At 37.1% G+C, this 27449-nt stretch overlaps 2 protein-coding genes across 7 annotated transcripts in view; one reads left to right on the plus strand and one right to left on the minus strand.

The window, feature by feature from the left end:
• The first annotated feature begins 358 nt into the window (after window positions 1-358).
• LOC139968941 (sphingomyelin synthase-related protein 1-like) lies at window positions 359-11737 on the plus strand. Of its 4 annotated transcripts, none has more exons than XR_011793594.1 (6): window positions 359-517; window positions 2937-3617; window positions 4187-4304; window positions 6242-6392; window positions 7693-8668; window positions 9387-11737. XR_011793594.1 is itself a non-coding variant. In XM_071973566.1 (6 exons), the coding sequence occupies exons 2-5, from the start codon at window positions 2956-2958 to the stop codon at window positions 8013-8015; spliced, it is 1254 nt and encodes a 417-aa protein (XP_071829667.1). In that variant the 5' UTR covers window positions 359-517; window positions 2937-2955; the 3' UTR covers window positions 8016-8020; window positions 8455-11737. The 4 variants fall into 4 exon arrangements, 3 of the variants coding, with proteins under 3 accessions (XP_071829667.1, XP_071829666.1, XP_071829668.1); XM_071973566.1 differs by having other exon boundaries at window positions 7693-8020; window positions 8455-11737; XM_071973565.1 differs by having other exon boundaries at window positions 7693-11737.
• LOC139968939 (paladin-like) overlaps window positions 11182-27449 on the minus strand; it is a 98720-nt gene continuing 82452 nt past the window's right edge. For all 3 annotated transcript variants that reach the window (XM_071973563.1, XM_071973561.1, XM_071973562.1), the window contains exons 12-19: window positions 26251-26430; window positions 24860-24913; window positions 23358-23510; window positions 22239-22388; window positions 21576-21656; window positions 20605-20745; window positions 19805-19960; window positions 11182-19018 (exon numbers count right to left, since the gene is read on the minus strand). In XM_071973563.1, coding sequence (XP_071829664.1) covers window positions 18869-19018; window positions 19805-19960; window positions 20605-20745; window positions 21576-21656; window positions 22239-22388; window positions 23358-23510; window positions 24860-24913; window positions 26251-26430 — 1065 coding nt within the window. In that variant the 3' untranslated portion in view covers window positions 11182-18868. The remainder of the gene's footprint in view (window positions 19019-19804; window positions 19961-20604; window positions 20746-21575; window positions 21657-22238; window positions 22389-23357; window positions 23511-24859; window positions 24914-26250; window positions 26431-27449) is intronic.

Here is a 27449-nt window from a genome sequence, read left to right on the forward strand (position 1 = left end):
GATTCGGATAAGAATCGGGAACGATTCGTGGCTATAGAATCTAAACAATTCAGGCAAGAATCGAAGAAAATTCGGGCAAGCGACCGTGTGTTAATTACCTTCGCAATATTTTTTTAATTTAATTTTAAAAATCAATTTCATACTTTAAAGTACAAATGTCCAGACGCTGCCCGAATTTTTCAACAGCTGTAGCCCGAATTTTGAGTCCCCTGATTTTTTGGGGGGAAGTGTACCACCCTCCTCCCCCCCCCCCCCCCCGCCAGCTGTGCTCCCATGAATTGCTATCAACACATGATCGCCGTGCAGCCAAAGTTCTCACAGCTGTCGCGCCAATGTTATTGCGCAATCTCTGTTTCCTTTACAGCTGTCCAAAGTCAACGTCACGAGATAACTATACAATGACTCGTAGTCTCGTACTCAAACAAGGGCAAAACCGAAAGAGGTTAACCAGCCTGTTCGATGCACGATGAACGCCAAAGTTGTTTCATATTCTAGATAACCAAGCCCGTCTGTATGGGTAATGTCTTCTTAATTTTTCCATTATAGAGTTTTTTACATTGGTATGTTTTCACTACAAACCTCTCTCGATGTTCCGCCATAGGCGAAGTTAATATAGAACTTTGTAAAGTTCTTACTTCGTAGCCTAACAACTTACTGTAACTAGTAAGGCCTACTGTAGGTTTGTATCGCGGAACTAGAACGACAATTGATCTTGTGATATGATTTTAACCGAATCACAAGGTAAAGTCTATAGTAACTTACCAAAGTCAAAGAGTAACTTCAGGGATTTAGATTTTAGAAAGAATGTCATATTCCTGCCAAATGCCGACTCCACTAAAATTACAAAGAGTAAGAGTAATAATAACTGTATGATCCTTAATAAAAGGAAACTACAGTGCTTGCAATGCAATAAAACATAAAGAGTAAGAATTAAAACTAAAAACAAAGAAAGCATGAAAAAGCAGCAGGCTGTACAGAAAAAGAAAGAAAGACAAGCTAACGTTTAAAATTAATATTATGAGTTTTAGCCTGAGGACTGAAAGATAAAGGATAGCGGGGATTTGGTAAAAGTGTGGGGACCGAGCAGTAACAGAACAGACTAAAACATATGCAACCAACAAAGAATGACACAAGACAAGTTGACAGCTTGGAGGCTGGAGGAGCTCTACTCTATATTATCCTCTGGTGACATCATCTCCAACATACATAAACAAATTAACACTAACAGATACCAACACCCTATAACACAATCCTATTGGTAGGTGGAAGATTACTCCCACTAGGTCATTCCATCTCTCACAAACATCTACACCTGTATAACATGGGATCACACCAGTGTATGTGCACCTGGGTACTCTCCAAATGACCTGGCCACAAAAGTTGCCAAACATAACTGAACCTACAGTGTAAACAATAGATGAATACCAACAATGCCATAAATTGCTATCCTCAGTAGACTAGCACTAACAGAGACCAGAATAGTCTAAAATATGTCAGCAAGTAAAATATACTAGCCTAAGGTAGCATAAGCAAGCTAGGACCCTACAAAAGAAGAAGGCTGCCTGAGCCTACCACTGTCTCATAAGCTGGACATGGAGGAGGTGATTACTGCCAGTCCAAAGGGACTCCAGCTTGCTATGTACTACAAGGCAGAGGTAAACACACTCAACCTCTTCCTGTACCTCACAAATCACCCACCCTGCCCCTTCTTATACAAATATTGGTATTTCAATGGCCCTTATAGTTTTATGCATTTTATACTGTTTTACAGCATGTGTGGTGGTAAGTTCTCTGCTCATGAACTTGATGCACTGTGTTAGGCTAGACCTACAAACTTCAATGTGCTACTGCAGCATTGTGGCATGAATTATGACATACTTCAGGCTTTGAAATGAGAAATGTTAGTCATTGCTTAGTGAATTTCCCAAATTTGGGATCAAGAACTGTAGTGGCTGTCGTGTATCATTTTTGTTCAACGTACCATTACCGACTAGGTGTTCGGTATTTGCGTACGAAGTTACAGCAGAATATGATCGCAAACATGTCATTTATGTGCTTAAAGTGATGCAAAAGAGTAACTTCTCTATGTTTTAGAGTAATGTTAACCCCTAAACCTAATCCTTCATATGCACATACTACACACCCAGGTTGTAATGGTATTTTCATCGTCAATGGCATGACGACCACATCAGTTTTATTATATCTGACTGTATTCCATTATCTTCTGTGATGTGGTTTATCAAACATAAAGTAGCTCTCTTCTTCTTCTTTTTTGTTGTTTTATTGTCCTCATGACAAGCAGTCAGAAAGGTCAAAGGTGGTTGAAAGTGTACAGTAGCTTAAATGTTACTACATCTCTTAATGAAATTCCAGAACAGAGATGGTACCATCATCTTTTATGAATTACAAATTATGCAGCAATATACATTGTTAATATGCTGCAAATATATGTATATAGATCAATATCAGAGACCATATGATACCAATGTAAACATATTAGTTAATTAATGCTCCATTTACTTTTATTGACTGCTTTGTATTTACCCTTACATGAGGTAATTTTGTCATGTTGCAGTTTTCAAGAGAGCAAAGAGCTTTTTTTTTTGGCTACCATGGGATTCAAACAAGTCATCTCAGGATTATAAGCACTGCACAGTTGCAGTTTTTAAATACTTTGCAAGTTTGCAGTAAAGCAGAGTGAATTAATTAATTAATGTTCACGTATCTGTTTATGCAAACTGAGGTATTATTTCAATCCTTAAAACAGGTGTATGTTAATTGCAATGTTTGTTAAATTGCATTTTAACATGACTAGAAAAATGTTCACAGTGGCCAGCCCCTGTGAAGATATTCACGATTGATTTTAATACAAGTTTTCCTGACGTTCTGTTTATAATTTCCCATCTTTTTTTTTTGCCCCCACCATCTTTTACCAGATTTACACATGTCTGCAACATGAGCCTTAAGAAAGCCGTGAGCAAGTGGACTTGCGAAGATGTCGCCACCTGGCTGCAGGGCAATGGATTCCAATCCTATAAGAAACTCTTCTGCGTCACGCATAAAATTGACGGCCTTGCTCTTCTCTGCATCACAGAAGATGATCTGAAAAATCCACCACTGAACCTCACAGTGCTTGGAGATGTGAAAAGATTAACGATTGGCATTAACAGACTCCGTTCACAAACTGGAGGTTCCTTTGAGGGCACCCTAGGGTTACTCGGTGTGCAGCCTGTCGTCGCATGCGATGCAGTGGAGGTATCCATCAAAAATCGGGGTAGCAAGCAGCGAAAGACAAGTCCAAACTGTAACGGCCACCAGCATGCCTTAAACAAACGTACTTCGTTGGACGGCATCGCGTGGCCAGCGGAACCTAGATTTAAATCTGAGATTCACAAAACGGTTATAAGTTACGTCTACGTTTCTCTGGTGTTTTTCTTGACGGCTTTTGTCATGGTGGAAGTCCACGATCGTGTACCGGATGTTGAAAAGTACCCCCCGTTACCTGACATTGTCTTAGACAACCTACCGTACATGCCATGGGCGTTCAAGGCCAGTGAGCTTTGTGGAGTTGTATTATCCATTATTCTTCTGGTAGTCATCATTCTTCATAAACACAAGTAAGTATTCAGTGTACAGAGCATTTGGTTTTGGTTTGAAAAGCGAAACATCATTGCATGGTCATAGTAATATATCAAAGGCATAGGGATATTGAAGAGTGGAAGGGGGGGGGACAGAGGGTGCACCTCACTCCTCAATTTGAAAAGTGGACAACTGGGTTTTTTCTGCTCTCTGCTTTTCAAACTAGGGAAACACCCCTTGGTGTTGATGGCGTCATAATCTTCCAACTGAGTTTGGGAAATTTTGAGTACTTAAGTTAACATTTTGAGATAAAGCATTGAAAAAAAAATGAAAGTCAAAATTTTCTGGTACATTTTCAATTTGTGAAAGAACAGTTTAGCTGTCTGAGATTAAATATGAGAAGAATTTCAAGAAAATAATCGCAAATGGAAAGAAAGTGGACTTTTTGAGATAATAAGCACTTGGTGAATTTATACCGTGACTGGTCACTTTGATTCATTAATGATATGTGAGAATTTTTATAACACTGTGGTGATTACTTATTCTGAAAGGATATTCATATTGACATTTTGATAATCTTGAGTAATCTTCTTATAATCTATTTCAGGTTTATTGTCCTGAGAAGGTTGTTTGCAATCACCGGGACTGTCTTTCTTCTGAGATGTCTTACAATGTTTGTTACTGCATTATCTGTTCCAGACCACAGACTGGAATGTTCTAGCAAGGTACTCTATATTCATGTTATATGTATGACCACAGACTGGAATGGTATAGTCATGAAATATGTATGACCACAGACTGGAATGGTATAGTCATGAAATATGTATGACCACAGACTGGAATGGTATAGTCATGTATATGTATGACCCCAGATTGGAATGGTATAGTCATGAAATATGTATGACCACAGACTGGAATGGTATAGTCATGTATATGTATGACCACAGACTGGAATGGTATAGTCATGTATATGTATGACCACAAACTGGAATGGTATAGTCATGTATATGTATGACCACAGATTGGAATGATATAGTCATGTATATGTATGACCACAGACTGGAATGGTATAGTCATGTATATGTATGACCACAGACTGGAATGGTATAGTCATGAAATATGTATGACCACAGACTGGAATGGTATAGTCATGAAATATGTATGACCACAGACTGGAATGGTATAGTCATGTATATGTATGACCCCAGATTGGAATGGTATAATCATGAAATATGTATGACCACAGACTGGAGTGGTATAGGCATGTATATGTATGACCACAGACTGGAATGGTATAGTCATGTATATGTATGACCACAAACTGGAATGGTATAGTCATGTATATGTATGACCACAGATTGGAATGATATTGTCATGTATAAGTATGACCACAGACTGGAATGGTATAGTCATGTATATGTATGACCACAGATTGGAATGATATATTCATGTATATGTATGACCACAGACTGGAATGGTATAGTCATGTATATGTATGACCACAGACTGGAATGGTATAGTCATGTATATGTATGACCACAGACTGGAATGGTTTAGTCATGTATATGTATGACCACAGACTGGAATGGTATAGTCATGTATATGTATGACCACAGACTGGAATGGTATAGTCATGTATATGTATGACCACAGACTGGAATGGTAGTCATGTATATGTATGACCACAGACAGGAATGGTATAGTCATGTTCATGTATGACCACAAACTGGAATGGTATAGTCATGAAATATGTATGACCACAGACTGGAATGGTATAGTCATGTATATGTATGACCACAGACTGGAATGGTATAGTCATGTATATGTATGACCACAGACTGGAATGGTATAGTCATGTATATGTATGACCACAGACTGGAATGGTATAGTCATGTATATGTATGACCACAGACAGGAATGGTATAGTCATGTTCATGTATGACCACAAACTGGAATGGTATAGTCATGTATATGTATCACCACAGACTGGAATGATATAGTCATTTTTATCTATGGCTATTACATAATATGTGCTGGCAAGGTATGGTATAGTCATATATGTATATATATATATATATATATATATATATATGTATGACCACAGACTAGAATTTACTGGCAAAGTGGCAAGGTATTGTACAGTTATGCAGTGTTTGTAGACTTTATGATTTCATTTTGTATATTAGATGACTGTGATATTGTGTACCAGTGTTTTTTTGCCTGCATGTACGTGCATGCGTGTATTTGTGTGTGTGTGTTATCTTGCTATAGCTGGATAGTGGAAAAATGAAATGACAAAATGCAATCCTATAAGTATTGCATTGGAGCCAACAGTTAATAGTACATGAATAATAGTACATGAATCATAAACCAAAGAGGTTTCATACACTTCACCTATTTAGAACTTAAACAAATGTACTCTAGCAGTGAACAATCAGTGTTGCTGAAGTATTTTGAGGGAAAAACTGTTCTTAATGATAAGAATTGGTGCACAGTGTCTTTGAAAATCATGAAAGAAAAAAAAGAACATACAAACTAGTACATGTAATGTTGCTCTAACATTTTTATTCTTTGTCGTTTTTTCAATTAATTGCCAGTTTTATCGTAGTTTCTCATCCTCCTCTGATATTCAGTCGTTTTTCAAACATTTTCATTCTAACAGATGTATGGAGATCTACATACAAAAATATGGAGAGCTATTGAAATATGCACAGGATTTGGTATGACACTTACAGGTGTCAGAACGTGTGGAGACTACATGTTCAGTGGTCACACTATTGTTATTACAACCCTCAACCATTTTATTACAGAGTGTAAGTTGTTTTACCTTTAATAATTAGCTATTTTTTTAATTCAATGATTTTTTTGTGATAATGTGATATAATTCCAAGGCATATGAAGAATACACTCTTTGAGAATCTCGACTGCAAATTTTTGAAAATGTTTTGCAGTTCCCATCTGAATCTTAGAACTAAGTTAAAGATTTACCATGCTACACCCTCCCTTCACCCAACTCCCCCCCCCCCAAATAGGCTTGTGCAATTAGGAACTGCATCCATTTCTTATATATGTATGTATTTTAGATCCTCCTGCAAGCAGCAACTCGTGAAGAAGCCTCATTGGCTTATCAAAGCCGCAAGCTGACCGAAGTCAGTCTCTCAGATTCATATTTAACGTCCATGATTATGAATTGTCAATTGTCGACAACTCTGTAACTGGACGACATACATAAATCTTGGAGTGACTCGAACTCGGGACCTTATGATTGAAAGGCACCGGCATTAACCACTGAGCTAACCCTCCACTGAGCTAACACTCCACTGAGCTAACACTCCACTGAGCTAACACTCCACTGAGCTAACACTCCACTGAGCTAACACTCCACTGAGCTAACACTCCACTGAGCTAACACTCCACTGAGCTAACACTCCACTGAGCTAACACTCCACTGAGCTAACACTCCACTGAGCTAACACTCCACTGAGCTAACACTCCACTGAGCTAACACTCCACTGAGCTAACACTCCACTGAGCTAACACTCCACTGAGCTAACACTCCACTGAGCTAGTTACGGATTGACAGTTCAACACTAAAATGTCATAACTATGAGTTGAATATCTGTAGGAAATTTGAATACAAATTTACAATAACAAAAAATTTGCTATAAAACACCTTTGTTACTACTGATCTAAAGAATGGTGAAATTTGAGTTTTCTTCTCCCATGCTTCCAAGACCACACTTATCGGCCTAACTCATAGCATATCTTATAAACAAAAGTCTTTTTGCAATCTTTCCCTTTTCTTTGCATTGCTGTGATGCCATTACTTCAAAATGAAGTATTTAAAACATCATTATTAAACCAGTTCCATTTAAGGGCTTTAAATGTCCCTTTAGAACAAGAGGTATGGCATTGCGAGTTTTTTCTTCTCGTCCTTTCTCCTTCCTCCTCCCCCCTTCCCTCCTCATCCCCTCCTCACTTTCATGTCCTCCATCTGACGGCTAACGGGGGGAAACTGGCATCAAAACTTTAGCAATATTGAACACAACCATAAATGGAGAGTTGTCAAATTACAGCAACTGAAAGAGTAAATGTTTCCCTCTTTTTTTTCAGATTCGCCTCGTAACTTCCACCTCCTCCACACCCTATCCTGGATATTGAACATCTTTGGTGTTTTCTTCATCTTGGCCGCTCATGAGCATTACTCTATCGACGTCATCGTTGCCTTCTACATCACCTCCCGCCTCTTCCTCTATTATCACACCCTGGCGAACACGAGGGCGCTAAAGCAAACCGACGAGAGGACTAAGGTTTGGTTCCCGATGTTCTCTTATTTCGAGTCCAACATAGAGGGGGTCGTTCCGAATGAATTTGTCTGGCCTATAAGTATACCATGGTTTTTGGAAGATTTCTTGCCTAGGGAATTGGTTACATGATAGAGGTAATATTTGTTTATTTCAAGTTTTTGTTTTTCCTTTCCTTTTTTTCGTTTTTTAACAGGGTTCCTTCCAGAGCAACTTTCTTTCCTTTGTGACGTGTTTCAAGGCTTTTTTGCCAAAGTGATGATGCCATTTCAAGCAATTGTTTGAAACTGGTTGATATTTTTAAATAGCTTTCAGGTTAATTTTATGAAGTGTTATGAAATGTGCTCTGTATGTCCCATATTGTGTCGTTTAACTTGTTGTATCCGGTGTTCGTATTCACTTTAAATCCAACTCAATTTCATGGATTCTCATACCCACTGCCACAGCAGAACCACTTAGTCATTAACCTTCTCACTGCAGCTGTTTGTGTCCTAGAAATAGTTCACGTTCGCAAAATGTCGATAAATTTAGAAAAGATATGTAATTGTTTTGTTTCTTTTCTACGCCTAAGGTCCACATCATTGCCCCGGTAGCTTTGCCTCTCGTGAAAACTTTTTTTCATCTACCTCTCACTGAGACATTTAGTCCTTGATTTAATACGAGCACCTCCCCCAGATGGTTGGAAAGTTTCCGATGAGCAGAACAGTCAAGCGAATACTTCTGAAAACTGTCACCATCAGCTTGCTGTATCATGACCTTGTAGAAATCTTTATCAATGAGAGTCTGTAAGTTTTGTCTTTGAATTCCTGAAGCCTACTCAACTCGTCGTTATATCAAATTTCCTGCAATCTTGTAAGGCATAGAGAGCCTTACAAGATTGCAGGAAATTTGATATAACCTTGACTGAAGTTTCCTGGATTTTTCATTGCATCTGTTTCCATTCTTGCACTTCAATATGCAATCTGATAAAAGCCAAATTCTATTTGGAATTATAAAATGCATCTCCAAAGTGGTTGCTGGTTTTATCACTTTTTTTTTCAAACTGGTTTGATATTTGATATATATTTGGTGCAAAATGGACAGAGAAAAATATAAGATGGTTCTATTAGTACCCAAGTGCATTGTACATTTAACCCAGAATCAGGACAAAGTAGAGGAAAATGAGTCATGGGAAAGAGCAATAGAAATTTTCTTTCTAGAAGAGGATGTGACCCAGTGCCCTAACAAGCCCAGTGCTCTACCTATTGAGCTATCCAGCTCAGTACAGGCATTGGTGGCACTCTCTATGTGTAACCGTTTAAGTGTCTGTGCTCTCTTCTATTGTTTATCATTTCCCAGCCAGTTTTTCCATTGTTCATTTTTCCATTGTTCAGTTTTTCCATTGTTCAGTTTTTCCATTGTTCAGTTTTTCCATTGTTCATTTTCCATTGTTCAGTAACTTGGAAATAAATAAATATTACTGTGGGCACTAAATAATCACATGATCTGCTCCTATTTTTGCAGCGATTTTTTATCAGTTTTGAAGAAAAGATGTCAAAGGTGCCTAATATGCTGTATTTCACCGCAGTTTCCTAACAATCGAAGAACAAATTAAAATTAGTAAATGCTGTAGCAGGTCAGGGTGAGATTGTTTATGAGTCACAGAAGGTGCTTTAAGTTTGTAACTTTGTCTGTTTCATGTCTCGTTTGTCCAGAGACCAGTTTAGATGTAATTGTTACATCCTATGTAAATCATTCATATTGTATATGGATGGATATTTGAATAAACTTGAAATTTAAGGGTGCTAGGAGCTAGGAAACATTTTGGGAAAGTATTCGACTCAGAAACCCCTTACCGAACGGTAGACTCTCCATTGGTTTTTATCAAGTGTTGAGTAGGATCTGCTCATAGGTGTGCACAAAGAAACGTCTCATGCCTGTAATCTGACCTAGTTTCGAATGAGGTGTAACAGAAGTGTTAGACACCACCATCAATCCCACACAGCTTGCTACCGTCGGTAATTAGACTCTAGTGTACAGTCAATACATACAGCTACGGTCAATACCCACAACACAGTGTACATAGCAGCGTGGACATCTCAGGTCTAGATAAAAGATAACAAGGTATCACGTTTCATTACTGTCTGCATTTTATAGCGACACATAGAAAACTTCACTTGCAAGAAACGGAAAGTTAACTTTTTCAGACGGCAGAACGCGGCGTGGGGCGAGTCTTCAAAGCCTTTAAGAGTGCATGAGCCTTGGTTACTATAGCAGCATTGACCATATCATGGAAGGCCGTAGAAGACTAAGCTGACCTACCCTTGCCATAACAACTCGGCAAGTTATTTGTTAAATTCTGTAACAGATGGTCATTGTCCGAGGTATAATATCCATTGTGCATCATAGTATTATGTTTTATAGATTATTTCTGCAGTAATATAAAGCAAATTTTTGCAATCATTATAAATTACTGGTAAATTTCATTTAATCATTGTTCATTAGACATGGTAAATAAGTGCTTACCAAAATCCACTATTTGGACATTAAAATAGCCTGAGTATTAAAGGTACTTTGTCAAATGCCAGATGATGGATGGGTTGCAGCAAGGCTGTGTAGGACATTTAAGCTCTTGTCCTCTGCAGGTTCACACAATAGGAACTACTGATCTGATGAGATAATCTCTAGTGTTTAATATTGCTCAGCCTTGCTTACAGAGGATTTTGCAGGTTTTCGTTTTTGGCACAGTGCCTAAAACTCAGAGAGGTTAATACGGTATTTTGGTTTTAAATATTTTCTGTGATCATTTTACAAGACATCGGTACTTGCAATAATTCTTTTAATCGTATTTAAATTTTATGTCTTAAAGTTATGTAAATTTTGTACTATGTATCTTGCCTGTTTTAACATTTTGCTAAAATGCATATTGATTTTGTGTTGTTCACATGGTTGGTCATTATCTTCTTCTGATCATCATAACCACGGTAGATTTGCCTCTTCTAGGTCAGACACACCGGTATTACCGTAGATTTCTCTCTTTATATTGTTCTGTGTTAGTAACACGGTTTGTCAAATGTTGTCTTCTTCTAACCATCCTAAACCACGGTAGATTTGCCTCTTTTAGGTCAGACACACCAGTATTACCGTAGATTTCTCTCTTTATATTGTTCTGTGTTAGTAACACGGTTTGTCAAATGTTGTCTTCTTCTAACCATCCTAAACCACGGTAGATTTGCCTCTTTTAGGTCAGACACACCCAGTGTTACCGTAGAAATCTCTCTTTGTGTGCTAGATTGTATATTGTATTGTGTTGTTTACATGGTTTGTCATTATCTTCATCTAATCATAAACCACGGTAGATTTGCCTCTTTTAGGTCAGACGTACCCAGTATTATCGTAGATTTCTCTCTTTATATTGTTCTGTGTTAGTAACACGGTTTGTCAAATGTTGTCTTCTTCTAACCATCCTAAACCACGGTAGATTTGCCTCTTCTAGGTCAGACACACCCAGTGTTACCGTAGAAATCTCTCTTTGTGTGCTAGATTGTATATTGTATTGTGTTGTTTACATGGTTTGTCATTATCTTCATCTAATCATAAACCACGGTAGATTTGCCTCTTCGATCAGACACACCATTGTTACTGTAGATTTCTTTCTTTGAGTCTAGATACAGTAGTTATTCAATAGATTTCTCTCTTTGAGGTCAGACCACTGCCGTAGCCTGGCTACAACATCTGGTGGAATGCACTGTTAATTGCCAATAGGGACGTTCAACACTTCCGTACTTTCATAGCATATATCCGTATGCTATATATCAAACCTCTCAACCTTAATAGAATAAAAAACAAGGGCGTAGGAACCGGGGGGGCTGGGGGGTGCAAGCCCCCCAGTGAAAAATATGGAGGGGCGGAAGTATCATTCCGCCCCCCCTGCTTCGCAAGTCAGAAAACCCCTTTTTCATTTCCAAATGAGAAAAAAATCTCATTTGGAGCACCAAATTGCATCTAAGGCCAGGTGAAAATGCAAAATTATATACAAAATGGAGTGGGTGGGTTAAAGTGTGCTATATTGCACCAAATTGCATCTGAGGCCACCTGGAAATGCAAAAAAAATCCCTCCCCCTCCCCTTAGACACCTCCCCAGGCAGGCCATCAGTCTTCAGCCCCCCCCCCCACTCAAAAGTACCTTCCTACGCCACTGATAAAAAAAAGTTCAGTGGGTGGTCCAAGTTTCAGGAAACACCACTTTTTCCTTTTATTATTTTTTTTCACAGAACTGCTAGTTGCAATGTTCTTGAGATAATGACTTATTTATACTACTTCATACAAAGACTGAAAATTTGATCTAACGGTAAATAAGTTTGTTCAGGTGAACTAGACTGGGCTGATGTAAGTACTTGACATCAACTCATCTACATATATCCTATCTCAAGTAAGTATTTAAAGTGTATCTTGAACTAAAATGCACTTTTTATCAACTCATATTTACTAATCGTGTTGTATGCTTCTCTGAATTTATAAATATATATTTTAGGTAAATTGAATATGTGACATATGAAATTTTCAGATTCTTTCAGAAAGCTTTCAGGTTGACTGAACTTGCATCTCAAGGGACTTGATATCAACATTTAGCATATCTAGTCCTGTTTTAGGTGCCACTTGACTTTTTATCTGGTATGTTGATTAGGTATACTGGACTTTAACATCAAAATAAGGAATATTGATAGCAATATCACCTTTTCCATTTTAACATTTTCATATGAAGGGACTTGCTATCGAATTTGATTCATATGTAGTAATATGTAAGGCATCAATGAACTTGATATTTAGGGGCGTAACCTGTAATTTCTCACACGATAAGATTTGGTTTTATTAACTTGATATCACCTTTTCCTACTTAGTATGTAACAGACTTAAATCTGTGTCAGGTTATTAATTTGACCGAACTTGTAATATTCAGATAAAGGGACTTGATATCAATTACTTGTAACATACCAAGTCACATTAAAGTATGTTTCATGTCATGTGTTCACTCTGTTTCAATTTGCTGCTTTTTTCTTTCAATTTTCATATCATGTCATGAAATTATGCAAATGCTAATTTATTTTATTTTTTTAATCAACATGATCTGCTGTGCTGCAGTTGCCTTTTACAACACAACATGATTTATTTTAATATTTACGCCTTTCATCCGAGGTTCTTTTTATACGTGAGAAATGATTGGAATATGAAAAATTATTTGTACAGTAAATAAAAATTAGGGTTTGTTATATAATGTTTTAAAAGTGTACAGATGGCTTTAATAATTTTTTGAATTTTGAAAGTTTCTTAAATTTTGTGTGTAATGCAGGTGGCGAAAATAACGTGGAGAAATTGTCAGAATTGAAAATATTATCAAGTAACAAAAAAACCAAAAAAATGCAGTTTATTCTGGTCGTGTGCCTTGTACAGAAATTGTTTTTGAGAAAGTCAGTTTTAGTGATATAGTGCATAAGATACCATATTTGCAGAATTACACTGACATTTTCCACTTTTTCTAGCACACATGACCATCATGGTGGTTTGACAATATTCCAAAAATTATCCAATGATCCAGATTGAGGTATTTATGAGAAAGTTGTAATAAATACAACATTTGGAAAAACTTTCTCAACAGTGATTCAGCCATCCAGCTAACATTCTGATCTTTAATATTGAGAATGAATTTTGTTAATTTTATGAAAATTTAATTCATATCACTCTATAGTGTCCACTTGAGAGTCCACTGTGTATCTTGCCTCTCGAAAGCTTGAAAGGAAAATCACCACTTAACATAGGCGTACCACACATTCATTGCAGATGCCTATTTTGCATATAAGAGTTCGGCTGGAAGGTTGTTGTTGTCATGAACTGACCTGGCTAAGTTTTCAATGTTTTATTTTATTTTTTTTAATATTTTTTTTTGTTAAAGTTTATATAAAAAACAGGTTATTTATAGAATATTTTGCTGAAGTAAAAAACTAGAGCAGGCATGCTGCAGAATCTCAAAATATCTCCAAAAAATATTACTGATATGCTTGTACTTTGTATGCTCACTGTATCGGTTAAGACAGGTATTGCGAGGTTAAGGTAGGTGGAAGTTAAGGCATGTTTGTTAACAGATGAAAGTCAATTCCGAACAGAACTTTAAGATTAAAGTGCAATTCTGGTCCACTGGCAGGAGAACATGTTGCCATATCCCAATAGTAGATGTAGTCAGATGAAAATGCTGTTTTGTGAGAGTGAGAAGTATGGTAGATTTAGTCACTAAAACATTTCACTTTTTCAATTTATGGGAAGAAGGTGTGAGAATGCATTGATTAGAGAATGTTAATCAAATAAAGATGAGAATAAAATGCTTTGATTTATAATAATCTCTTTTATTAAATCTTCAAGTTAGTTTGTTTACAAGTAGGACGATTTAATAACACTCATAATCCTTGTTTTTTTTTTTTGGCTTTTAAAACAATTGTAAGAAAGTTCAAACCAAAACTGTTAGCAAGAAATGAAGATCTATACAAGATGTATTTGTCATTAATTCTTTTAATTAATTCTATTAGATAGAAATCTTTGTATTACAATAATTAAAATAAAGACAAAAATTATTGAAATATTTTTGTTCTAAGAAAGATTCTTTCATTTTCCTTGGACATCTATCCAGATGCAGGCTACTGGGTGAATTTTTTTTTTAAATCTTGCTTATACTTCTTTCTGCATTATCTCTCCTGTCTAATTCCACCTGCCTGAGTGCTTTCATATTCAATCCCACATCTTAATACTGTGTTTCCAAAACCACAAATATTTTACCCCATTTTCTCCTAAATGATGATGACATTAAATCTTCTGTGGGTGATCTGATCGCGACCTGGCGATGAACGAACGTATCACCTTTGCTCTACTTCTACAGCAGCAAACAGAACATATCATATTGATCTCTGGTCACTGTCATCCAGGGGGCTTTCACACTTCTCACTTGATCTCTGGATCTAATCTCTGGATCTAATCTCCACCAAAAAGGGAGGATTAAGATCTCTTGGGATCAGATCATGAGTGTGAGAGCTTTCACTCTAGGATTAGCTTTCACAAACCTCGGAGGATCAGCTCCCCTACTTGAGATCTTGTGTGAAAGCACGCTCTATTGCATGGAAACATATTTTCCTGTATTACTTTGATGCCCTAAGGCTTTTGATTTTTGAAATCAATCTATTGACTCATATTCTCTGCAATGAATCCATTCCAAAAGAAAACACAATCCCATGAATAAAGAAACTAAGTCAATTTTGCTGACTTTTACTTCAGATAAGATCAGATATTGATCACCTCAAGACACATCATGAGCTTGAAAGCTGTTTTTTTAACGATAGTTTGTAACTTTGCACCATTCTGCCCAGTCGTATTGTACTTGCATGTAATCGGATAACCATCTAAACGAAGTCCGTGGCTGTTTCTCATTAGCCGGATAATAACCACTTCGTCCATCTCAAAAATTTGGTGGCAGACAAATTTAAACTGTATTGTATTAATATTTGAAAACCTTTAAAGCTTATATAAATATGTCTAATTTAACCATTTCTGCTGTAACTATGGATAGACTAAAGTAACACAGATAATATTTCTTAACTTTCCTTTAACGGTGGAGTGTGGTATGGACAGCTAGTGAACATTTCAATACAACTTACAGCTAGCTAGGGAGTATAAACAAGATTATTACGATTTGGTCTCAAAGCATCGAACATTGAAACGGCTAACAACTGATACTGCAAAAACCGACAGTTTCTTGAGACTCACAATAGATAATGAAAACTTTTCAAGAACATTTGCCTCGTTGACATTGCAAGAAAAAGCTTCCGTTTTTTTTACCTTTTCCAGTGTCTTGCCAAAGTAAAGCCACCTTCAAAGATTATAACTAGAGTAATTCAAAGACAAGCAAAACAAGATGAGGCTCTTCGCTGGCCGTGAGGCATATTTTAAAGTCTCCTGCAAGAATGACACATCAATTGCCCATCAGATGAAACATCTGCATCAGTCATATCTATAGTTAAGTATAAAAATCCTGATAAATAATAGATAATAATAGAATAAATAAAATCCATTTTGGATTACTTTTTCATGTCTTTGTGAATCACACACGTAGATTCAACTTAGAAATAACTTTACAAAAATCATGTCGATGTCGATTCGTTGCAACTAAGGTTGACTTTTCACCGCGGTATTACATTGGTTCTATTTACACACCATTTAACATTAATGTGACAAAAGGCACATACTTCAGAAAACTTTGATATGTTGGTCCTCAGTACCATTCTTTATCCACCCCTACCCCCTCCAACCCCCTCCACTTAAACACACACCGTCTTTGTAATCATATATTGCATTCTGTTTTTACCCTTACCGACCTCAAATATACACGAGAACATTGACAAATGAAAGTTACATATTGGATGTACATAACTTTCAAGTCCTCCTAAAACTAAAGAAGGCCCCCCCCCCCCCCAAAAAAAAAAAAAAACAGATTTATCATGATTTATCAAAATGATTAAAAGGATTATAAAGTATAGATTTATTAACTAAATGCTTTAAATATGACAATCTATAATGTGGGAAAAAGTAAAAAAATTTTTTCTTGCAAGATGTTATTACCTCATGTTGCCATCCACATCACATAGGACACCACAAACACGGGCAGATCCGTTAATATCTTAAGAATACGAACGATCCTCGTAGGCCTAAATATTGTTCTGAAAACAACCAAGTTGTTTATGAATAAATATGTACACTGTGAAAGTGATATCACTGTGTTATTGGTAAGTAATTTAAGAGAGATACGATTTAATGCAAAAGGCAAGGCATGACCTCAGCTACAAAGTTATTCCCTCTTTCCAATCCCTCTCTCGAAGTGAGTTGTCAAATTGATGAAACGTAGAAAGTAGGGGTCTGATTGCACGTAATGGTGGCTAAGTCTGGAGCACAGGAATCAAAAACAATCTTGACAATTTGATAAATCCAAAATAAATATGCTTTTTGTCGTCAAGCTTGAGATGTTATCAAACAAACAAAAGTTTGTACTAAAATTTGAAAAGGATAATGATAGTGCAAGTCTCATAAAAAAAGAAAAATGAGAAGGAGGCTTCTTGTCAACAAAATCAAATTTTATCATCTTAGTTGTTACAGTATTCTTTATTATATTTACAGTTTAAAATTAAGAACAGTTATTATCATATCAATATCATAAATAGACCGAACTGAAATTCATATTCTTGAAATCTTTGGCAATCTAGCAGTGTTTATCAAACATAAATCAACCGCATGATCAAGTAAGTAACTTTCTTGACCTATAATGGGAAAAGGGCACCGACTGAGCCATTACTGTTGGATAAGCCAGCCATCCAAAGCAAATCGACATATTTTTTAAGTGTCTAGTGTATCAGTCACCACAGGCAAGCAAAATGAAAGTAGGATTTAATATTATGTGCAACAAACAGAGAAACAGTATCATGTAACATGCTCGCAGATGCTACTAAGGTATTATTTAACCATTTGCATATACGGTAAGGAGACTTGTACTTCCTATAGGGAACAGCCAATCCGGTTGTCTGCTACTATTTTCTATGTAAATAGTGTACAGTCATGACATAAAACATGCAGATACTGTACGGTAAGGAGACTTGTACTCCTATAGGGAACAGCCAATCAGGTCGTCTGCTACTAGTGTCTATGTAAATAGTGTACAGTCATGACATAAAACATGAAGATATTGTACGGTAAGGAGACTTGTACTTCCTATAGGGAACAGCCAATCAGGTCGTCTGCTACTGGTGTCTATGTAAATAGTGTACAGTCATGGCATAAAACATGCAGATACTGTACGGTAAGGAGACTTGTACTTCCTATAGGGAACAGCCAATCCTGCCGTCTGCTACTGATGTCTATGTAAATAGTGTACAGCCATGACATGTTACGTGCATTCCAGCTGCAGATCGATTGTTTGAAAGATAATAGCAACTTTGGAACTGAAAATCGTAGTAAACATTGAAGAATAAAGTTCTACTGTAGCTAAATTCTTTTGTTCGTGTAGCATCACCCGGACTGTGGCAGCTATATGATTGTGACATTAGTTGTTCATATAATATGCATCCAAGGAATACTATAAGAGTGAGGTGCTACAAGGGAGCACGTCACATGACCCTCCGTGGTTGGTACTTTGTTTTTAGCGCGTCTCCTAAGTAACGTTATTGGTCCAGATTTATGTATATAACATGACGATGGTGATATTAATTTCAAGGTGCAGCAGCATAACAGGAATATCATCGTTTTGTGATTCAATAAACCCAAGCAGCAGATACTCAATTTTACTGCTCTGGGGAATAATTTAATCTTCAAATTTTCCGTAGCAATTTTGTAGACTCTGAATTTCTGTCTCTTTTAAAGTACTTTGGTTCCTGTATACAAAACTGTTATACATCTTCTCACTTGAATATCAAATTTACCCTACTTTGCTGTGTGTTCAATACCCACATGTTATTTACCTGCCGTTGATTACAAAAAAAATCATAGAAACAGGAATCATCGCCCGGGAATGTAAATCGTCCAACCCCCTGGAGAGCAAACACCCAACTAATGGATTTAACTGTGCCGACGAATAACAAAACAGCTATCCGGCTAGGAAGATATTTCCTACTAACAAAAGAGATGCTGCTATTTAAAGAAACCAGCTATTTGGACAGATCAAATGGTTTGTTATGTTAAACTCATCGAGAGAAATAAATTCCAACCCACAGGAGATGTGTATTCTATTCGGTCATATATCAAATTAATAATTTCCTATTCTTGTGTGGCTACCATTTGTCCACTGGACAGAATTCTCTAGAGCTATATCAGCATCTGAGACTTTTACAAAAATATAAAACAAAAACATGTCATCGTTTCTCTCGACGACCGCCATCGAGGGGGAGGCTAGCTGTGTGTTTGTAAATCGCAGGTTTGGTCCTTCAGACCAACGTTCCTCGGATGGTACTCCTCGGATGTTGGTAACACCATCGTTCTTTTATCGTCGAGAAGGATTTGATTCCACTCTTCTCTTCCAGCTCGCCAAAGTTCAGTCGATTGAGAATGTTATAAACACCCAATCTGTGACCAATCTGTAACAGGAGACGATCGTGATGATTAAGGTCACGTTGCCACAAAAAGTAAAATCAGATATATATACCCCACTGACCAAATTATGTAATATCTGGCCCAGAATTTGACAATTTGAACCACTTGCTAAAATTAGGCCAGTGCATAAAAAAAAAAATCTACTGGTTAAAATCAAAGTCACACTAGCATTTTCCTTGAATTATTTATACATCAGCAACATAAACTTCCACCGGCAGAAAAATGGCAGTGCCAATATCTTTCTCTCTACTGGCAATCAAAAAAGTCCCCTGGTATGTCGCCTGTATGTAGTCGGAATTTCGATGCCTACATAGATTTGGATACTTCTCCCTCGAAATGCTACTCCTATGTAGCCAATTATTACCCCTTACTTAAATCAAAAACTGAAAAATTTCTGGGCACAAATTTTTAATGCAAAATTTTAGCATCTCTTTGATATGCACCTTTTGTTTAATACAAACCTTTCTTGTTGATGCATACTGTTACCGTGCCTGGTTACAATTCTGATTTTTATTAAATTATGATCATTTGAGGAGGTACTTTATCTTTCCTGTAACAGTACAATTATGGTTCTACCAAACCACAGCAATTTTCAAGGTAAAATGCAGCTTTTTGACAACCAATTTTTGACTACAAATTACCAATAAATTTATAGCTCATTTGGTGCACACTTTGTCAGAGGATAAATAGCAAAATCCGACCGGCTGATGACAGATGGTAACCAAAGAAACCACGGCTTATCAAAATGGCCGACAGATCCCATCACTTACCTCCTTCATCCACCTGGAGAATGGTTTCCTCCAGTTGTTTATTCGTTCCATGTGAAGGTAAGAGTTGATGAGTATCAAATAGATGTATCTCTCCAAGTAGCTCAGACTCTGGAAATGAAGCCAGCTGGCATCCTCCTTTGTTTTAGCTGACTTTACCTTAACGAGGAAAGGAGAAAATAATCAGATTAGTGAAATCCCTCAAAGACACATTAATATTTATTGGTCATGCTTGATGCACCTTTTGAAGTTGTGAAAGATCTCCACATAAATGTACGATGACCTATTAGGCTGGGAGGTCACAGGTCAATGACCATAGTAATGATAATTCAGTGTGGATTGTTGACTTTCAGATATTTTCTCACATCAGTCTGGTTTCTAAAACCTTTGGTGGCTCATTTGGTGACTTAACTGTCATGTCTGTTGAATTTCAAAAGTAAGTCATAAACGCCAAGAGTTTACTCGTAGATTTTGTAAATTATACTGTGCCGCTCTGATGATGTACACAACATCTGACAGCAACAGGGCGCCCTCTCTTACCTCGTCCCCAATAATTATATTCTTTTTCCAAGACTGAAAGAATCTTTTGCAAGTTTGACTAACATGTGGGTATTAAAACAAACAAGAAACGTTTTCAAGTTTGGTACTGCAAGATTGAAGAAAGCTCTCATTAAATTTGTGAAAATGTTGGGATAAGTAATTCAAAATGACTAAATACCATCGAGGGAACCAAACACTTTAACAGACTTGAGAAAGGCCATGAAAAAAATGTGCAAAGGAGTAGGAATAGAGAACAAACAAACCTTGTTGTATGTCGAGAATATGATCTCTCTGAGGTGGTAGTGCATCGGTGTCATGGTCTCCGAACATTTATCTAACATCAGATCGACCTCTCGTTTGACCTGTGACCCTTTTGGTAGTCTCCGCACCAGCAGCATGACACACTGTGTACATAGAGTAACATTAAATTATGTAAAATTATGCAACATAATAATAGTTGAGCAAAGGGAAATATAGTTCTTCCCTTCCACCTAACATTAAATGAGGAAACCATTGTTTAGACAGTCAAAGTCACAGTGAAAATTATTTGTCTTTATCTCACAGGTGCTTCTTGCTCTTCTTCTGTGGGTTCTCAATGTCCCCCCTCCCCTCCCCTCCCCTCCCCTCCCCTCCCCTCCCCTCCCCTCCCCTCCCCTCCCCTCCCCTCCCCTCCCCTCCCCTCCCCTCCCCTCCCCTCCCCTCCCCCTGCATTCACAACCAATCAACCACACTTAGATATCACATTTACACTAGACCTGGGGTGGGCAACCTACAGCCCGGGGGCCACATGCGGCCCGCAAGTGAATTTTTTGAGGCCTGTGAGATGTCTCAAGAAAAAGAAAAAAATCAATCTATTTTACATCATCACAAAAAACAAGCTAGCAGCTTAGAATTTATCGGCACTAATGATGCTGTCAGGTAGGCCTATTATCCCCATTAATTATCAACTGTACTGTATTGACATTATGTTTTTGTGAATACAGATTAAGTACACACACCTATTGCTTGAAAGTCCTCGGAATCAAAGGTTGGAAATCAACAGCAGGTTGTAAAGGTGCAGCCCAGTCAATTTTTCACTCCTGATATCTGGCCGATTCATTCAAGAAGGTTGCCCACCCCTGCACTAGACAAAACATTATCCACCCCGCCCCCCCCCCCCTCTCGCTTTGCGTCATTAATAATGGTCCTTCATCCTTGGTTTTAAGCACAAACAAAGAGAAGAATTTTCACAAACCGAAAATTCTCCTTTAGTGTATTCTGCCTGAGGGACACTGATCCTCTCTTGCTCGCCTAGTTTGGTACCAAATGGAAAACCCTGGTAAGGAAAATTAATAAAGAATACCAAATTCAAGAAAACATGTACCAGTTGGGGTATCCATACATGTAATGTTAATGTATATATATACTGGATTTAGACTATACACACACTGTATACATACTGTACACTGATCACGTCAAATCAATTTCCCCGAAGGGAGCTGCACATAATTAAAGTCGTACACAAATCTGACATACTGTTAGTCTCAAAAACAGATGTTGAAAACCTTGAAATCTACCCTTCCAAACATATCTCAACTTTATGCAACCTTTTCCCGAACCACGTTCGCACCATGTGTTTATCTAGATATACCCATATTTTGCATATAAACCTCTGGACTGTAGATGCTATAATTGCCATAAAAGTTGGTTAAGGTTATTTTACCAGTTGACAAATCATGCAAATCATGGAATACAAAATGATGATTAAGTAACATGATAATAAACATCATGATAATCAACTGGGAATCCCAGCAGAGAAGCGAATCCCAGCTGTCTTTGTAGGTCACTTTGGAGAAACGAAATGCAATCGTATAATTCACATATATGTCTTGTAACCTTCTTAATCCATTTGGCTCACCTTTTTGTGCCAGATCAACAAGCCAGCAATTGCCATGGCAACTGTAGAAACGCTCTTTCCTGTCTGGCAGTTGAAGAGTAGGGCGGGGCCATCCTCGTCAGTATATATGTCATCCAGGCCGCTCAGGACACTGATGATGTTGTCGATATCCTGCAAAACAATTTAACACATGGTTGTATGAGTGGAAATAAACCTTGCAAGTTTAATTGGAAAAGTTTGGCAGTCAAGGTGTCCTAGGAAGACCAAATATTTAATGTTAAAGTTCAACAGTTTTGTATTAAACACAGAAGAGCAGAGCTTAAGCAAGCATATAAGCACAGACAAAGTGCGCACACAGATCAGATCTCCATCAGACATATATGGCATTGGTGGAGTTATTATTAGCAGTGAGAAATAATACAATATGAGTACAGGTCTGGTTAGTAATTTATATCTGTCTGATGATCTGTTTCTTGTTTGGAAAGCCAACACTACCTCTGAGGTTGTCTCCAAGACAACCAGTTTTTTAAGAACTATCCATGACACAGTAAATCACTTTGGAGAAGCAATTTTCCTGCTAATAAACTTGTACAGAAACTCTTGCTCTTGTAAGGAGCAACGACCAAACCTCCTGTCAAAATATCTGAAATTTTTATTAGACTAGACAGTTCAAAACTTGTCACTAATAATCACAATTTAGAAATCTGTCATTTCTGCACCAGTAGAAGATTTATCGACTGCAATATCTAGTTGTCTGTAAAAAATTTAATCAGTACTTCTTTGGGAGAAACAATTTCCAGTATAAAAGTACTTTGAAGATATTTTAGCAATTTTTAAAAATGTTATAATTTTAGAGGCAATTAAAGGTGGGGCATACTTTATTAAAATTCATTTAAAATACTCTAATATTTCAGTAAAATTTAATTTAATTTAATTTTAATATTTTATTAAATTTTATTTTTAATTTTTATTTATATTTTTTAATATTTTAATAAAATTTTATTTATATTTTTTATATTTTATTAAATTTTAATTTAATACTTAAATAAAATACTTTATTAAAATACATTAAAACCACAAATGTTGGTCTGAATTTTTATTTTTTAAGTGACAAAGTTTCCTGCAGGTCCGGACCCTCACCTGCTCAGACAGCATGGTCTCTGGTGACCTGTTTGGGAATCTGTAGTAACAGAGGTTACTGGTTCCCTTCTGTTCCTTCTCATAAATCTCACGTACAGTCTGCCCAGTGGTGAATGTCTTGCTCTCCCTGGGGTCAGTCACGTCTTGATATACCTTGTATTGCATTGAAGGGAAATGTTGTCTTTGTGAAAATAACTAATCAGTGGTCAAATAAAATAAAAGAATTTGGAGGGCAGGTGGGGAGGGGGGGGGGGGAGTGTGTCCAAGGAGACACTGGCTGCTAACTATTTTCAAAATTCTATAAACATCTGTCTACACTCAGGGTGTAGGCAATTCTATATTTTACAGGTTACATGAGAGAACACACACTGTGGTCTTATGGCAATTAAAACATTGTATGCTAGTGTACTTTTCTCATACATGAAATGGGTAGAAATTGTTTCCCTTGCTATGAAACTTTCAAACATGTTGCTCACAGGTTTCTCGGAATATGGAAGGGTAAATGTATATCTGTGAATAAAATGCTCCAATCTGGCATAAAATGGTGCAACTTTAAAGGCACTTCTAAAAGCAGCATTTTGCGTCCTTTTCTATGATTTTTCTCAACCTCACTGACTCCACTGTGCCATAACGACATACATAACTAGCTTATCTATTTATATTTTACTTCAAATGGTGGCATAAAAGTCGAAAAAATTGCAACTTTCAACTTTGTTGTTCTCCAAGATATTTTCCGTTGGGAACCCAATAAACCTCGCCCATAATATGAATATTTAAACACTACGAACGTCATTGACAGATACGTAATATAACACCACGCTTGATTTGTGTACAGTCTATATGGCAGTTGTACCAGGGAGTTGCATAACAACTCCTTGGTTGTACCAAGGCAAAGTCTTGAATCTATTTTTAGCAACGGCTCATAACTAAACCTGCATCTCTGATTGGTTGAATTCAAACTAGTGGGTTTGGGAACTGAATGCGATTAATTTGTAAGTGGAATACTCGCCAATTAATGTTTTTGGCAGGGAAAAACTTGGCTAATATCTTAATTTGCTGTTTTGTGATTTTGATGCATGTAAAAAACTCGATGGACATGTCAAAAATGTAGAAAACGGCGATCAAACGCAAAATGCTCATGAATAAACATACTATTCACTGATTGGTGGAATTCAAACTAGTGGATTTGGAGATATGAAAACTTTGTCGAGGACACTTTTACTCGTTATCGACATAAATCGTTAATTACTCGCTAATTAACGCTCTTGGCAGGGTGAAACTTGGATGGTATCTTAGTTTGCTGTTTTATGATTGATACATCTAAAAAAATCGATGCACATGTTAAAAAGGTGGAAAAAAGCGACCCAACGCAAAATGCTGCTTTAAGTGAAGGGTGGTTGGTAAAATAATCTTGCACACTTTTGCAAAGGCCTACAAATTTTGGAATTTTTACATTAATCCATTGGCTTTACCAGTTTTAATATCTGACAATTTATTCTTACCTGCAGTTGGCTCTGAGATTTAATCAATTCCGTTTTCAGAAGTGATTCCCATCCCTGAAAGAGAAACAAAAAACCTGGTCACACGACATCTGACATATTATAACATGAAAGGAATTAGTCCTCATTTAGGATGAAAATTAGTCCTTGTTTGCGGTGCAAATTCTGGTATATTTTCTTTTCAGTGAAAAAGCACACAGGGACGGTTTGATTAAAGGAGCAGGATGTTAACGCATCTCAACCTTTCAACAAGGAACACAATGTTTTTGATCCCCCAACAACCCCCCCCAACAACCCCTCCGCCCAACCATGTACTTCCTCTCTTATGCATACTGTATCAGCAGCAGCAGGAATGGTGCCTTAGGTAGCATTTAAACTGTACTAATCTGTCTACTTCATCTCAAATTAAGTTTCAAGATCATATCTGGATAATGAGATGAAATACAATGCACAGTTGTAGCTAATGCAAAACTTATTCATAGATGAAGACAAAATAAAACAACAACAAAACAGTCAAAACTGGGATAAGAACATTGAAAAATTGTTTGTTTTTAAAAAAAAAACCTTAATAATGATTTTACTTTTAACTTGAATGCTATCAAAAGAGATAGAGTTAACAAATAGAACACCTGATTAATATGAGCAGGAAAACATGCTTTTTTGGATCCTTTTTGGATGCATAATTTAAAACAGTGATGCTGGCATTTGATCAACGTCCCACAAAAATCTCACCCCCAATGCGAAAAAAAAACCAGAGAGAGACGATATTCATAATCTGAAGAAGTTTGTTCTACTTGATATAATGTATTTTACCTTGCATCTTGCTTCTGTTTAACCAAAGTGGTGACATTTACACAAAACCATCTCATTTATGACACTGTTTTCCTATCTTTAGTGTAATGATATACGTCTGTTTCTAGGAATTCATGTTATGTATTTCATTCACAGGAAGGATCTTATCTTTAATTTGGGGGGGGGGGTGAGGGGGAGTGTTTGATCCATTTCTAAAATGACTTGAGTCAAAGAAGAGATGAGAGAAGAAAAATCCAACATCTGATAAAAATAAGAGATAATATTGCAAAGATCATAACCGCAAATAATTGTGTTAGTAAGAGTCAACAATGGATAAAATTTATAGCAGCTGAGAGCAAATGAGGCAGCCACCCCTAGGAGGTAAGAATGTCAAAGAGAGCTAATCAGATAAGATATTTTGATAAGTTCGCTAAACCGCAAATCTTCAATTCGAATTAAAACATAGCCATTGCAGAATGGAACTAGGACAACAGAGCTATTAATAGCAGAGAAGGAGGGAAGGTAAATGTTTTTTTTATATATTTTTTTATTTCCATTTTCGTTATTTTTTTCACAATTTATTAAGAAGTATTAACACCTACCTCAATTTCCTCATTGCTACATACAGGTATGACGATGTTCTTGGTGAGGCCCGAGAGTTCCCGTGGTGTGTACGTACACCCGTCCAGTTCCACGATGACCTCCCCCCTCAGATTAAAAGAATGTATGGACGAGTGATTATGCTTTGGTCCTAGCAATGTCTGAACTACTTTGGCCAGTCCCTGTCAACAAATAAAAACATCAAAAAATAGACAAACAAAGTCATGCAGATTATTAACTTACACACAGCATGGCCCGGCACTTTCCAATGATTTTAACTGTAAGGTATAGTAAGTGAAAGAAAACTTGGGAGCAAGGATGTGGGTTTCTCTAGTTTAAGCCCTCTGCATTTCATTCCAGACCCACAAACCCACTCGGTAACCCGCATTCTATGTCATTAAACCAAAAAGAACCAAACAGGTCACCAAAAAGGCCAATTTAGTTACTATCCACATGGTGCTTCATAAAAATATAACTATTTTGTCAAATAAGGGGAACAACTCCTAACTGGGGGAAAGGGGGGTTTTCTCACCCCCCCCCACCCCTCCTCCCCACTACTTGTGACAACAAACCCAATGCACTTTATATTACAAAAGCTAAAGTCCTCTTCAGAGCTTCTCTATACCACCCTCCCTCCCTCCCCCCACCCTCCCTCCCCATCCCTCCCTATGGTAGTTGCATAATGTGACTGAAATTATACGCATCCATACTAACATAGGACAAAACAGCTAGTTTTCTAGTTCCCTCCGAAACAAACAAGAAGGCATATATATATATGTGAGGATTACTGGCTACTGTAAGTGACTTCCACCGAGAGAAGACTCCTCGGCTGGCTTACAGATGAAAAACAACCCTGCACAGATATCGATATCACTAGAAATTATATCCACTAATGCTGATCTGTAACAAACACCTGAAACCCCGGAGAGAAATCTTAAATTAGATGTAAAAAACAGAAAACACGAAAATAACTAAAGAGACGGTATCAGGCTCCAGTGGCTACTCGAGTCAGAGATGTTGCATAACAGACTCTGGTCTACATAAAACTTAGAGACTCTATCAGTTGGTGGTATAAAAGCAGGGGGGAAAATAAGAATAAATATGTGATAGCTAGACCAAAGGGTTGAGCGGTTAAAAAAGTAGGGCAAAGTTAAGAGGGGGAAGGTTCTTCAAAATCTCACCAAATGTCAGATAAAGTTCA

This window comes from Apostichopus japonicus, chromosome 6 (genome assembly GCF_037975245.1).
Source record: "Apostichopus japonicus isolate 1M-3 chromosome 6, ASM3797524v1, whole genome shotgun sequence".
Taxonomy (NCBI): domain Eukaryota; kingdom Metazoa; phylum Echinodermata; class Holothuroidea; order Aspidochirotida; family Stichopodidae; genus Apostichopus; species Apostichopus japonicus.

Coding starts and splice junctions, on each gene's coding strand:
- LOC139968941 (XM_071973565.1), top strand. CDS start 2,956: ATGAGCCTTAAGAAAGCCGTGAGCAAGTGGACTTGCGAAGATGTCGCC. Junction 3,618..4,186: donor ATCATTCTTCATAAACACAA/GTAAGTATTCAG, acceptor AATCTATTTCAG/GTTTATTGTCCTGAGAAGGT. Junction 6,393..7,692: donor CAACCATTTTATTACAGAGT/GTAAGTTGTTTT, acceptor CTTTTTTTTCAG/ATTCGCCTCGTAACTTCCAC.